This window comes from Lathyrus oleraceus, chromosome 5 (genome assembly GCF_024323335.1).
Source record: "Lathyrus oleraceus cultivar Zhongwan6 chromosome 5, CAAS_Psat_ZW6_1.0, whole genome shotgun sequence".
NCBI lineage: Eukaryota > Viridiplantae > Streptophyta > Magnoliopsida > Fabales > Fabaceae > Lathyrus > Lathyrus oleraceus.
The window spans coordinates 71,850,253-71,864,737 of NC_066583.1; the positions used below are offsets into that span (position 1 = coordinate 71,850,253).

General features: G+C 36.1%; 1 protein-coding gene across 2 annotated transcripts; it reads left to right on the forward strand.

Moving 5' to 3' along the window:
* Positions 1 to 10,301: 10,301 nt before the first annotated feature.
* Positions 10,302 to 13,874, forward strand: LOC127085439 (probable E3 ubiquitin-protein ligase RHG1A). 2 transcript variants are annotated; one of them, XM_051025950.1, is made up of 6 exons: positions 10,302 to 10,535; positions 11,461 to 12,620; positions 12,720 to 12,770; positions 12,847 to 12,945; positions 13,141 to 13,281; positions 13,490 to 13,874. In XM_051025950.1, exons 2-6 carry the CDS (start codon positions 11,490 to 11,492, stop codon positions 13,637 to 13,639), a joined length of 1,572 nt encoding a protein of 523 aa, XP_050881907.1. In that variant the 5' UTR covers positions 10,302 to 10,535; positions 11,461 to 11,489; the 3' UTR covers positions 13,640 to 13,874. The 2 variants fall into 2 exon arrangements, with proteins under 2 accessions (XP_050881907.1, XP_050881908.1); XM_051025951.1 differs by lacking the exon at positions 13,490 to 13,874 and having other exon boundaries at positions 12,847 to 12,963.
* The last annotated feature ends 611 nt before the right edge of the window (positions 13,875 to 14,485 follow it).

A 14,485-nucleotide genomic window follows, 5' to 3' on the forward strand; every position in this document is an offset into this window, starting at 1 on the left:
GTTTTTTTTAGGCATAGTAACTCAAGTTGTGCCTGGTGATTTTTTTGATTTGCCTATTGGTTTTTGACATGTGTGCATTATATGTATGTCTCACCATATTGATCATAAAATAATCATGCATTATCCAAAATGAATGAAATTTCACATGCTTGTTCTTGACTCATGCCTGGTGATTTTGATGTATAGTTTGTAGTTTTTGGATCCCTGGTTTGGTATATATGATATAATCTTTTTGAGTGTGACAATATGTGTCACACTATGCTATGCTATGTTCATGATTTAATTTTCCATGCTTACACTAGGCCTATGGCTATTATTTTTTGCATGAGATACCTTGTATATGTCCAGTTTCACCATGAATTTTTGTGGATTTAATTGATCCATTTCCCATTTAATTGGGATTTTTGATTGTTGTTTAGCATTTTTAGGGTTTTGCTTGAGTAGAAAACTTCCATATCTTGTGAAATGCTCATTTCTTACCATATGAATGTGAAATTTGGTGAAGTGTTTCTTAACATGTTTAGCTTCACTTTGGCTTTGGTCCCATTCATTTCCCATCTGTTCATACTGTTTTACAATTGATTGAAGTTGACACTTGGTTTGTGACCTAGTTTAGGTTGATTTTTGCATGCCATGACATGTTGAATTTAATTTCCCTACTTCCACTAGTTCAAATTGCATGAAATTTGATATGAAGCTCATTGAATATGTCCTGTTTGAGCTGGAATGTTTGTGGAATTTATTGAGCTGTTTTGGTATTTGTTTGATTGTAATCATTCTGTTTACTCATATGTGGTTCACACTTGCTTACTTTGGCCTAAATTGTGCATGAAATGAAATTGGTGTATTGTTTTGATATGAGACAAATTAGACTTTCTCCTTAATTGAATTATCTTGGTTTTGATCATGTTTCACTTGCTGTTTTAAGATTTTTCCCTCCTTTTGACCCTAGGCTAGTCCTAGTGGTCTTACTTCTCATGTTTGAGTTTGACTTTGACTTTTCAGGTTAAGAAGCAAAGTGCTTTAAAGGAATTAATGCAAGTTGATCGAGTTGTTTCATTTGATTATTGTGAACTAACTTGTTTGTTTTGTAGGATGCTAAGTCATTTCATTTGAGTTTGTGCTTTGCACATGTGAATAATTGTGTTAACTGTTGGTTCATAATTTATCTGTTTTGGTTTGGTGATTGGGATTCTGATTTTATTTGATTGATTTCAGGTACCATAGTCGCTAATAGTTCTTTGAGAACTTGAATTGCTTTGCTTGTATAGCATTTGCATTGAGGTATAGCACCTTCTTCTTCATGTAGTCTGGAAGACCTGGCTTGTTATTTAGCCAGGCAACTGTCTGAAGTCCTCCTTAAGAGGCAATGTTTGTGATTGTTTATTTTTGTCCCTAAGCAGGTAAAGACCTCATGTGAGGCAATTGGTAGACAAAAGAGATATGTAGCCTATCTCCTACTATTCTATGAGTCACTCACATCGCTCACACTACTTGTGTTTGATGCATGTTGAGTAAATACCCAAGATCTATCGAGTCTAACTTTGGGGAGAGAGTTCCATCTTTCTGAACTCCCCCACCTTCTTATATTCAATGCTCTCCCTGACCAGGGATAAGAGTGATGAGGCACACCCCTCATATCCTTTCATCTGCTTCACCTTAGCCCCTCAATGGCAAGGTTAAGAGCAACTTTAACCCTATTCCAGTTGGCTTTAATGCCTCACCCTTGTTTGAGCCTGATGCTTGTATATAGCGTGTGCTCTTTGTTTATGTGGTTTGATTACTTGATTCATTTGAACATGATTGCTTACTTGCCATTGTGCATTCATCATTATTGATTGTTAATTCTTGTATGATCATCATTGCATATCTTTGTGATCTATGTTTGTTTGCCCATTGAGGACAATTGTAAGTCCATGTTGATTGGCTTTTGTTCCCATGATATGGAAGGATAGAGTGTAAGACCTCATTGGTCACTCATATCTTTTTGCTCTTGTTTGTTGTATGAGAGGATGCAATTGTAAGTCCCTATGATGTGGCATTTGTATTCCTATGACCATACTTTGGAGGTTGGTATAAGTCCAGATAGATTGGCATCTGACATCCAAGTTTTGTTTTACTTTAGGAGATTGGTGTAAACCCATTTAGTGGTATCCGATATCCGTTTTTGCTTTGTGAGATTGGTATAAGACCATTGATGGCATCCGGTATCATTGTTTTGTTTTAGGAGATTGGTGTAAACCCATTTATTGGTATCCGATATCCGCTTTTGTTTGTGAGATTGGTATAAGACCATTGATGGCATCCGGTATCACCTTGCTTTATGCTTATTCGCTTTGTTGCCTCATTCCTAAGGACACACTTGAATCATCTTCTATATGATTTCAAGAGGTGAACCTTTATAAGAAGTTTTACATTCCATCATCCATACCCTCTTTGTCCTAAACCTTTTCACACTTTGATTTCAAAAAAATTTGACTTGTTGTGCAAACATTCTCATATTCTTTTCAAATTAGAAACTTGGACCATAAGTCCTTGATTTTTCAAACTTCACTTTTCATAACACTTCCTTGAATCAATCTTAATCATACCTTGACCATATTTTGTGAATAATAATAATTAACTAACTTCACCCATTCAATTGTTTTGGCTTTGTCCATTGTTAATATGTTTTCATACATTAGCCGTAGGTTTTAATTACCATAGTGGTTGATGTAAATCTTACCTTATCCTTAGTGAGTTGATTGTAAGTCTTCCATACTTATTATAGGGTTAACCCCTCACTAGTATGTTGAAGCCGTCCTCGCATGGTGGATTGTTGATGTTGGTTGAGTTTTCTCCCATTGGTAATGAAAAGCCTTAGTGCTTGTGTTTTAAAATTGAACTCACTAATTTTTGGAAATCTTTTAGCCGAACTACGGCGTTTTGATCCTTACCTTTGATGGAAGGTACGTAGGCAACGGGTTCATCTGTTCAAACACAAAAATAACTAACTTGTACATTCTTTTCTCATCTTCCCATTCATGTTTGCACAATATGTCAAAACAAATAAACATTTTCTTATACAACAAGTGTGAAAAGGGCTCCCTAGGAGTACCTAGGACGTGATGGGTGCCTAACACCTTCCCATTGCGTAATTTACCCCTTACCCAGATTCTCTGATCTTTTTCATTAGTTTTCTACGTGTAAAACTTCTTAGGTTTTTGTTCGCTTTTTAACCAGTCCTTAGGATAAATAAAAGTGCGGTGGCGACTCTAATTCATTGTATACTTTGCTTATGGTTTAACCAATAAATCATATAGCGACGAATACACCGCTACACATTTCCCTATGGAGCCATATGCTCTGGAAAACTTTTCATGCATTTCCTTTTGGAGCCATGTGCTATGGCAAACCTTTTTTTTACTTGACCTTATGGAGCCTTGTGCTCTGGAAACTCTCATGCATTTCCCTATGGAGCCCGGTGCTTTGGAAACCTTCATGCATTTCCCTGTGGAGCTCCATACTCTAGCAACCCTCATGCAATACCATATGGATCTCCATGCTCTAGCAAGCCCCTTTCTTGTAGGTCTTGATCACTAGATCTAGGCAAAATCCTACAGTTTTGCATTGTCCACACCATCTATTGGTTAATGCCACACACTCTTTGGTTCAGACACTCCTACTTATGAATTCAAATAACACAATCCTGGTTCAAATAAAACTTTCATCACATCCAAGCAACACTTTCCTCATTTCACAACTCTTTTACGCTTCAAGCATTTCTTTTTGTATTCAATTCAAGCAATTCTTGTTTTCAACTCTATTCAACCAACTCTTTCTTTTTCTTTTATCACACAAACCTTTTTCAAAATAATTTCCTTTCTTTTCATAAAAGAACTGTTATAATATATTTCTTAGCAGTTAGACCAAAAGCTTAGAGCATCCGAACATGGATCAGAATCAGCTAACATCTACGCATTTATAAGATATGATTATAATTATTTTTCTAAAATTAACCAACACATTTGTATTTTTTACCTTAAACTATAGAGCTCTGATTTTCTCATTGCACTATAAGAATACGTAGGCATGGGGGTTCTAATCCTTGGCGAACACATTAATTAATAAACTTATTTTCTCCTTTCACAAGTAACCTTTAGATAATAACACTCTTCGCATGAAAAACAATCAAAATGGTTCCCGTTGAGCACAACTGATGCGAGGGGTGAAAATAGCTTCCCCTTTCATAACCGATTTCCTTACCCATTTCTCTTCCCCTGGGGTTTCTCGATATTTTTCCTTTCCTTCGGGAATAAATAAAGTTTGGTGGCGACTCTGTTATATCTTCAAGCGTGTGATGCGCTCAGGTATTTTTCTCGGTGCAAAAATAAAAATGGCTTTTTCAACGCCATAATTATCCTCTTGTGCTAACTCATTGCCTATTGTTGAATCAAATGCAGAAATGTACAAATTCATGACTTTATCTCTCATGAGAGGAAGTAAAATGAGAGGCTTTGACAGTTACATCTTGATGTCATCAAAAGCCTTTTGATGCTCTGATTCTAATAACCCTCTTATTTCTTAAATCGTATCAAATGTGAAAACACTTTTTTCTTGCCACTTAGGTTCGAAATAAACCTCCTCAAGAAATTTATCTTCCCAAGTAGGGATTGAAGTTATTTCTTGTTCGACGAAGACTGTGTATCGAATACAACCTTCGTCTTGTTATTGTTTCTTTTGATTCATTTTTTATGTACCATGAAGCCTAAAAAGTCACATGGCGGTCCTTATGAATTTAGTCTTGAGAAGCCTTTCGATTTCTGCTTTAATCTTTGACATGACTTTTGGTGCAAACATTCTTGGAATTTGCTTTATTGGCTTCTTGTCAGGCCGAATCAACATTTTTAAATCCACCAAATCTTGACTAAGTCCTGGCATCTCATCATAATCCCAAGAAACGTAATCCTTGAACTCCTCCAACACCTTCATTATTTGTGTTCTCAGGCTTAGGTCGATTTTGGCACTTATATAAGTTGACCTTTTGATTGTCCCATCCCCTAAGTCTATTTCTTCCAAATAATCCCATGCTTGCATCTTTTTGGTCGAGGTTATTGGGTCTTTCTCAAACCTTAAAGGCTCATCATCATATATGCATTCGAGCATGTGGCTTTCTGAAGTTGATGTTTGGTCATTTTGGCCAGTTTCAACATTTTCAACTATTGTGGCTTCGACAATCATTTTTCCCTAAGCTTTGTCTTCTAAAAGTGCTCTCATTTTTATTTTCATCCACGTAGGCCGAAATTTGAGCTAATGTTTCTGACTCGGTCATCGTTATCTTTTGTCGACCATTATGCAACATTGGTCGAACTTACTCCCATATTTTCATATTCCCAAATGAATACATGAGTTGGATGTAGCTTCATGGAATGTAATATGTCTCATTCTAAAGCAAATGTTTCTTCATGCGGTGTACATGGCGCACAATATGCGCCAATTTCCTATCAAAATTTATTTGTCAATCTCATTGACTTCTGCTAGAAAGAAACTTTGATTCACTTCAATGTTTTCAACAATTCCATCAGGTCTCCAGATCGAGACTCTCTGGTGCATTTTCGAAGTAACAAACCATACTCCAGGATCCATTCCCTCCCCCAACACCAAGTTATAATTTGCTTTGGTTGGGATAACCACAAACAATGTTGGTATGGCTATAGTTCCTACCATGATGTGCATCTGAATAATACCCAAGGCAGTGCTTATCTTTCCTTCATAGTTCGAAATAACCATGTTGTAAGGTCTGATGTCAGTATCAAATTTTCAATCTTCCTCAACATTGAGTGTTGCATTATGTTGATTATTTCTTCACCATTAACCAACACTTTGTTAATCCTCACATTTCCACCTTCACCCAAATGAAGAGAGGCTTAAGGTGTTGTTGTTGTATCCCATACTCAGGCCTTTTAAAAATGGCCTTATCTTCTCCTATGGAACCATTGTTCATCACATAATAGCATATGAGCTTGTGATTTGCCAATTCTTTGGATAACCCACCCATATCTTCTGCCACCTCTGTGACTTGATCATATTCCGCTAGTAACACTAATATTATGTTACAAGCTCTTCTCTAGAACCAAAATCAAAAATCTCTGTTTCCATATCTTCATCCTTGTTTGACATGGCTTTCCCCTATTTTGAATTCTCTAAGGAGACAAGGGAGGGAATAATCTTTGTTTGACAAACCTTTTGTTTGTCTGGCCTTGCTTCATAGCTTTGACACTATCATTTCTGTTCGAACTCTATACTTCAAAGGCAACCTTTTTTTCCCTTTGGGGCCTCCTCTAATGTGTCATGATCATTGGTTTTTTACCCAGATAGTTACTTGAAGTATATTAATACTTCTTGGATGTCTGAGAGTTATCATGGTACGAGGATTTTGCACCAATGTCGATCATTTTCCACTTGCTTTGATCAACGCGAGTTTTCTCTGCAGGTCTCACCCATTCTTCAACGGGGACGTTTGCAAATGGTACATAAGCTATACCATGAGGAATTCTACGGGGAATACCTTTTTTGTCGAAAGTGAAGTTGCCTTTCTTGTAAATCATTCAAGACTTTTGTGGCCTAAAATTCTCCAAATCTTTGGCAGCCTCCTTATTGAAGACCGCACTGCAGCGTGGGCACAACATTACTTCATAATCTTTCAGCTTGCATATATTAAGGAAATCAATCAACTCTTCCTCTGCTTTTGGATACACCATTTTCACCTTCTATGTGTATTTGAGTAGAACGACTTCAACCACCTTTGTGTGTTGTTATTTTCCACAATGTTGACCATCATTATGTAGTCATTTCAACATAAAGGGCCTCTTCCACCTTGGAGTCTGAATTGCCTTATTCTTAAGGCTTTGGCTTATTCGCAAATTTCAACCTCCCTTCCTTGAGAGCATTTTGGACCAAACCAGTGAAAGAAGTTATGAAATTTGCAAAAACCCCTTTTTCTTTCTTTGCTCTAATGGTGGTGTCTTTATCCCCTTTTGAACTATGATATGACCATGATAACCAGTAGGTCGAAGATTTCATCACACTTGGTCACACCAAATGTATATGTATTTGTAACATTTTTTTTATTTTTGCTAGGCTCGACGGGGTTCTTCCCGTTCAAAGGTCTTAACAACTTACATGTGTAAGGTGACCTTGGATTTAACTCTTCTAGATTAACCTCACTCTCTTTGACACAATCAACATAAGATATTTGGTTTTATTTTGTCTATTTTGACGTAGGCTACTTTTTCCTTTTTATTGTATTTATTTGATTTAGCCTTTTCAGCTTTCAGGCGTTCAACTTGTCAAATCATGTCCGCTAGTTGAGCCATGTCTCTTAAATGTTTGGTGTCTAACTTCTTCCTAATGGAATAATCCATACCCCCTGCATCCAATTTGACTAATTCATGTTCAGTAACTTGAGCGAAGCTTCTTGCTTTCGTTATCCTAAACCTGTTGAGGTAGTCGTCTATTGATTCAGATAACTTTTGCCTCACACTAGCTAACTCTTTGAGGTTAATCTCATAATGGCCCATGTAAAATTATTCATGGAATAACCTTTCTAGTTAGTTCCAACTACATATGGAATGTGAGGGTAAAGTGGTAAACCCTGTGAAGGCATTTTTAGTCAAGGAATTTAGGAAGAATTTCATCTTCAAATTCTTGTTATTGGCTATGTCTCCTGCCTCTGACTGATACTGTGCCACATGTTCGATAATAGATTCATTAGTATCTCCTGCAAACTTAATGAACTTTAGGATCTTCCAACCCATTGGTAATTCAGTCTGCAATACATAATCAGATAATGCGTAGACAAAATTTGGCCTATGTAGACCGACATTGAGGCTGTTATGGACCAAAATTTGTTAGACCACATTAGTTATATTATTCTTCCCCTTAAATTTGTTTTGGTGGACATCTCCAACTACTTGGTCAACATCTTGGTTTTTATGCACCAATACTACCTCTAAGCCATTTTGGACTGCATTACCTTCGACTGCCCTGAGTATGTGTGTTTCAGAAGGTATTGCTTGTTTTGGTATTAAGCACTTGCTTAATAGGCGCTTGAGGAGCGCCACAAAAGTTATGAATCTGACCCATTTGTTGTGCCAATTGCTGGTAACTATGAATAATATTCTGAATCAGAGGATTGAACATTGTACCTATTTGGTGTGTAAGCATGTTAACCATTTTAGGGTTACTCGCATCCATTTGTTCTCTTACAGACTAGAGAGAATTATTGGTTAAGGATGACATACTTGGAGGAATATATCCAAAGCCTCTTGGTGGTTGTGCCATTCGACCAAGGTTGCTAATATCATACCTTAATGCTAAGTATGGATTAACAAGCGATATGCATTATCGACATACGTAGATGCACTAGGGTGCAGGCTTTCCATCATTGTAGTTGGCATGCCATAAGGATGTTCTCTACCACTTAGAGGTAACGTGAAACTAAAAAAGAAATGAGGCCTTTGGTATCTTATTATATTTTGTGTAGCCCTAAGAGTAATGGGTACACTCGTTACTTGTGGTGAGGATACCACCATTTTTGGTGATACAGTTGACGTTGTTACCTGACTTATAACAATAAACATTTCTCCAATAGAAGTTAAAGTTCCTACATGACCAACCGTTGAGGCGACTGATTGTTCTTTTAAGTTTGGAGCATTGTTCTAGAGAGGGGGGAGGTTTTCTAGACGATGGACGTGCCATTTCAGGAAGAGTCTTGTCACTCCTCAGACGCATACACACTCGACAATCGAAGCCATTTCATGAACAAAGAACAAAAAATTGGACCAAAAGAACACAACTTTTCTGCAAACAATAAACTTTTTTTTTTACACAAAACGGTTTCACTGCGCATGCCAATTTATTTGCTGGTGTTTTTAGTAAATAATCACGAGTTTGGTTCACTCAAAAGAGTAACTTGAAAAATCTCAAAGACAATTTGTGTAAAGAAAAGATACAATGAAAAGTGTGTGATCTGGGTTTAAAATGTTTGAATAATAAACAATTGAATACAAACAATAAACTTTGGGTAAAGACAATAAGTAATAAACAAAATAAATGGACCGAATGAAATTAATTGTAAATGTTTGGAATACAAAAGATTTGTAGAAAATTGAAAGAATGGACAGAGACTCTAATTTCTCACAAACTGTTTCGCTTGATAACTTGTGTACTTTAGCTCTCTCGCTTGATAACTTGTGTACTTTAGCTCTACAGAGAATGAATGAGAATTTTATAACCTCTAATTTAAGGCTCGAGCCTGCTTTACATATTAATCCTACAATAACCGTCAGCAATGTTTGCTAGTTACATGTTTGACGCATGTCTTACTACGTGGGACTGTTTTGCTCTAGCTTGCTTCCACGCGTCTTCAAAGAGAAACTGCTGAAAACCTAACAAAATATGGTGATAACTGCGTTGATAACCGTTTTTGAATGCTTTAACCGTCCTTGTCGAAGGCTGAGACATCTCCACATCACATAGTCTTTGGACTTGAAAATACCCTAAGTCCTTATCATTTAAAAGTGTCCACTTCGACGTCGTATCAAAGGGTTGCTATGTGATCTTTCAAGATTTTGAACATGTTTGAAAGATAGAGTGATCCTAGTTTTGTGGAGGTTTGTTCATGAGACTCCTCCAAATCATTCTTCACCTCAACTCCACTTATAGATCAGTCGAACCAACATATTGATACAGTCAATATGTCAAAGCTTTTGACTTAAGTTTTAGACACTTAATAATGTCAACGTAGTTATAACCATCAATTCGTTGACTTTTCATGTAATTAAAATTTAGATATACTTAATTTTTTTTTAATTGAGTAAAATAATGTAAACTAAATTTACATAAAACCTTGTGACAAAAAATTTAGAAAACCCAAAATTGAAAAAATAAATATTAAATTTTAATGTTGCTTATGGTATTGCAATATTTATGTTTGAAATATAATAAAGACGCTACTATAGAAAAAAAATGGGACCCGTGAAGTATTTAAAGATGACTTAACAAATAAAAACTAGTTAATGCCTTTAATTGCGTGATTTTGTTATTTCAATTAATCTAACGAATCCCGGAAAGACATGAGAATTATTCATTCATTCATTCCTTCTGATTTCCCATTTCTCTCTTGTGCCGCCGGCATCAAACTCAATCCTAACCCTCCATTTTTTCCATCTCTCCAAATCCAACGGTCCACATCCCTTTCCCCTCCCTTTTCAACCAGGACGGCGCCACTATGACCCTTTTCGTTTCCTCTTCTTTCCTCTAACAAATTTTAGTTCCACTTCCTTAGCAAAAATAAAAAAATTAATTAAAAAATAAAATTTTATTTATTTATTTATTAGTAGTATTAAAACTTTAAACACCTTCGTTCTTTGCTTACGGGACTTTGCTTTCTCTCTCTAAAAAACTTTCTATGCAAATTCTCTCTTTCTCTCTCTTCTAAAGCTTCAAACACAGAACAACCAGAAGAAGAAAAAGAACCTCACCGTCGTGAAAAGGTAGCTAAGAAATTCAAATTTCTCCGTCAACAAATTTTAAAATTTCCACGCTATTTTTCTATTTACCTTAATTAAAAAACTCGATGATTTTTTTTGTATATATCAATTTTATCGGCGTTATTCCACGTCGATATCTATATATAACATGATGATGATGATACAATAAAAATAATAAAAAATAAAAAATTTAATAATTTACGTAATTTATAAAAACTATCTCGATTGAATTCGAATTTTGTTTTTGATATATTTTTTTAAACATTTAATTGATGGAAGTGTTTGGTTGTGTGAGGAATAGGTTTGATAGAAATTGAAATTGTGGTTTGTATTTATTTTATATTTTTGTTATTTTGATTGAGTTTTTTTTGTTGTTGTTATGATTATAGTTTTTGATTTTGAGGTTAATTTCAGCGCTGAAATAGGTATGATTGTGTGGAGAAGATTGGATGAAAAGCTTTGTCCTTTGAAAAATGAAGCGCCATCCCAATTTTTCTGATGATCAATCATAGCTATGTGGTTACTTTTTGTTTTTTTCTCATTCACTTGTTGTTATTTCAATCTAAGAAAATTCAAAATTGATTGATTTTGAGCAAACGAGTTTGTTTCCATGGTTCGACTTAGAAAATGTTGCTTTGTAGTTTGTCTGAATAAGGTTTTTGGCGTTTGGGTTTTGTCTTCATTATTTGATCATGTATTGGTTTGTGATTTTCTGTTTCGATTCCGTTTTTTTACATTGTTCTGATTGAAAGATGCATGGTCAATGTTTCATGTCGTAGTTTGTTTTCTTTCAATTCTGTTCTGCATATAAGTCATTGCTATGAGGAAACATGCTGATTTTCTGTCTTAGTTTATGTAAATATAATGCTTCTGACAATCATTTAGGGTGTATGAGTTTTTGATTATCTACATCATGCCAATGTTACAGATTTGAAAGGAATAAAGTGTTGAATATTGATGGATGGTAAAAGAGCCAACGATGGGGTGATAGTCCCCAGAAAGGGGATAGGAAGCAGTATGTTAAAAGATACTGTAAACACTCGAAATGGTCAAGTATGTAGCCGCCTTGGTTGCAGCAGCAAAGTCGGCTCTTCTAAAGGTTCTCAAATTGGTTCGTCTGAAAAGGGTAAATCTTTGCGGCCCTCATTTCGATTCTCATCAAATGGTAAGGAAACAATTGGTAGCTCCTCTAGAACTTCCTCAGGGAGTAGTAACGTAGGAAAACCCCATAGAAAGCCTCAGAAAACATTATCATCTCATTTAGAGATAGATTCATCTGAAACTAGTAGCGTACAAGATGACCCAGAAGTTTCAAAGCCCACACCTCCACCTGAAAAAAGTCAGAGGGGTCTTCAAGTTGAGGGTGAAACACGGGTTCAGGAAGTAGGGAGTTCTAGTGTAGCATCTAATACAAGATCTAGGAGGAATTTTCATCCGAAACCTGGATTACGTAGTCAAGAAATTCAAAGCACGGGTCCAGGGACACGTGCTGGTACCAATAGGTATGGGTTAAGAAACCTCAAATGCAACTCAGTCTCTGATGTCGTCCCTGCCGGCTGTGCGCCATCAGATTCAAACCTTAGCAGAAGAAATGATTCTATAAAAAAGAGAAATTGTGAAGGGGAAAGTAGTTCTACAGCTAGAGGGAAAAAAATTAGTGGGCCCTCAGGCGAAGGACGAAATTCTGTTTCCCGAAATGGCATATCTATCTCTGATTCAAGAATATCTAGAAATGCCCCTAACAGGGAAAGGCCAGACAACAACACGGTGTCTGTTAGGACACGAAGATCAATTGGCGGTCATGCTAGGGGGAGGCTTTCTGGTCAAGGAAATACTAATCCCGTGGCACCTAATCAGCAGTCTCTTATCATGGTACCTTCATTTTCTCATTCTGGCAATCGTAATGCTCTTGGTGTACAAGATCGTAGTTCTTCGGAGACTCCTTCAAGTCCAAGCTCTTACAGTGGAGCAGGTACTGGCAGCGAGGAGTTATACGGTGTTATAACTCCTACAGAATATAGTCTCACTCATTCTCTAATGAGTCGGGATAGCTTTCGACGACGCTACAACATGGATGGTATTGCAGAGGTAATATTCATTTAAACATAGTAATTGCATATTATATATCACCATGGTCGTTAATGTCAACGTTCAGAACTAAATTACTGTTTTCTAAATTGTATTCAGGTATTGTTGGCACTTGAGAGGATTGAACAAGATGTCGAGCTGACACACGAGGTATTTCTTAATTAAAATTTTGTTTGATTTACTTAATATATCAGTTATTTGATTAATTTGTTTTGTGTCTTAATAGCAAATTCTTTTGCTGGAGTCCAACTTGTTCCTTACTGGATTAAACTTCTACGATCAGCATAGAGACATGCGACTGGATATTGACAATATGTCATACGAGGTCTGTTAATGCCGTAAGGTGTCACAATTCATTTCGTAGCTTTGTGTGTTTTAATTTCACAATTATCTTTGTGTCAATATTTGAAGGTTGTTTTAAAATCAGATGACAATATTTTTAAGAATGCATGTAACTATCGAAGTATGAGGATTATAACATAATTTTAAGTCCTAATAACAATATCTTAAAATTTTCTAGGAACTACTTGCTCTGGAAGACAGGATGGGGACTGTGAGCACAGCTGTAACAGAGGAAGCTCTTTCGGAATGCCTAAAGAGAAGTTCCTATCAATACTCTGACAGTGCATCTAAAGATGATATCAAATGCAGCATCTGCCAGGTACTTTTCTCTCTCTTAATTTTGTTAAAAGTTAAAAGTTTGTCAGTTCTTGAATGAAAATGTTATTGCTTCTGTTATCAACTAGGAGAATGATAAGAGTCATCAGAGTCCTTTGTTACTAGTAAAAATTTATGTCAAATCTGGCGTAGCTGCTGCCACCATGTACAGTTATTGTTACTTGATCTGATTTAGTTAAGATGTTTTGTAGGAGGAATATACGTTGGAGGAAGAAGTCGGGAGTCTGCAATGTGAGCACAAGTATCACATGGCTTGCATACAGCAATGGCTGCGGCTGAAGAACTGGTGCCCTATTTGCAAAGCATCGGTGACACCGTCAAGTTCACCGTCGTCCCACTAGTTACTGTTAGGCCAGACAATGGAGATTGATTTCTTTCTACCTAAGTCTTCTTTCTTTTCATTTTGATTACCACTTGTACAAAATGCAGTTTCTCTTGACCTCTTGTTATTGGTCTTTTGTACATAACCAATATCTTCATACCATTTATCAAATAATAATACAAGCCACCGGCTTGCTAGACTGAAACATCTTGTTAAGCTGATGGTGCAATAATTCAATCGTATGTCCTTAGCTAGTTGTTTTTGCGTTGTTTAATGATTGTGTTTATTATGATGGTGAGGGTTACCTATAAATTCTACATTGGTCTGAAAAAGATACAATGTGATGAGTGCACTATATTGTGAAGTATAGATCAATCTACGAAAATGATCCATTAGCTATTGTGCACCATTGAAGTTGTAGTGAATTATTTTTTTTATAAAAGTAATTAAGTAAGTAACGAACAATAGCACCATTGTGCACCATTGAAGTTCGCATAAAATTGTGAAGAAACGACCTATGAGGTTTGGTGAATATGTATACCACTTGATTAAGTTAAGTGATAGACATGAGATGAATATTGTCGTCTAGAACTTTGTTTCTAGCCAAGTCACTGATGATTATCTGGAAACAACCTATTGTTTCTTGCTTTTCCAGCAAATAATATAGGAGCTCAAATAAAAATGGAAGCTAGTGATAGACTTCCTTGTGTCATTACATCATCCCGACCAGAGTTTGTGAAACCCTTCAAAGTGATAGACAATTGTGTTTGAAAAAGTATACCTTTTGTCTGGGGGCCATGTTTGATGTATGTTAGGATCCTAAAATATTATGTATATAGATGTCTGTAGGTTGTGATAGAAGTTG

Coding starts and splice junctions, on each gene's coding strand:
- LOC127085439 (XM_051025950.1), top strand. CDS start 11,490: ATGGATGGTAAAAGAGCCAACGATGGGGTGATAGTCCCCAGAAAGGGG. Junction 12,621..12,719: donor ACATGGATGGTATTGCAGAG/GTAATATTCATT, acceptor AATTGTATTCAG/GTATTGTTGGCACTTGAGAG. Junction 13,282..13,489: donor TCAAATGCAGCATCTGCCAG/GTACTTTTCTCT, acceptor GATGTTTTGTAG/GAGGAATATACGTTGGAGGA.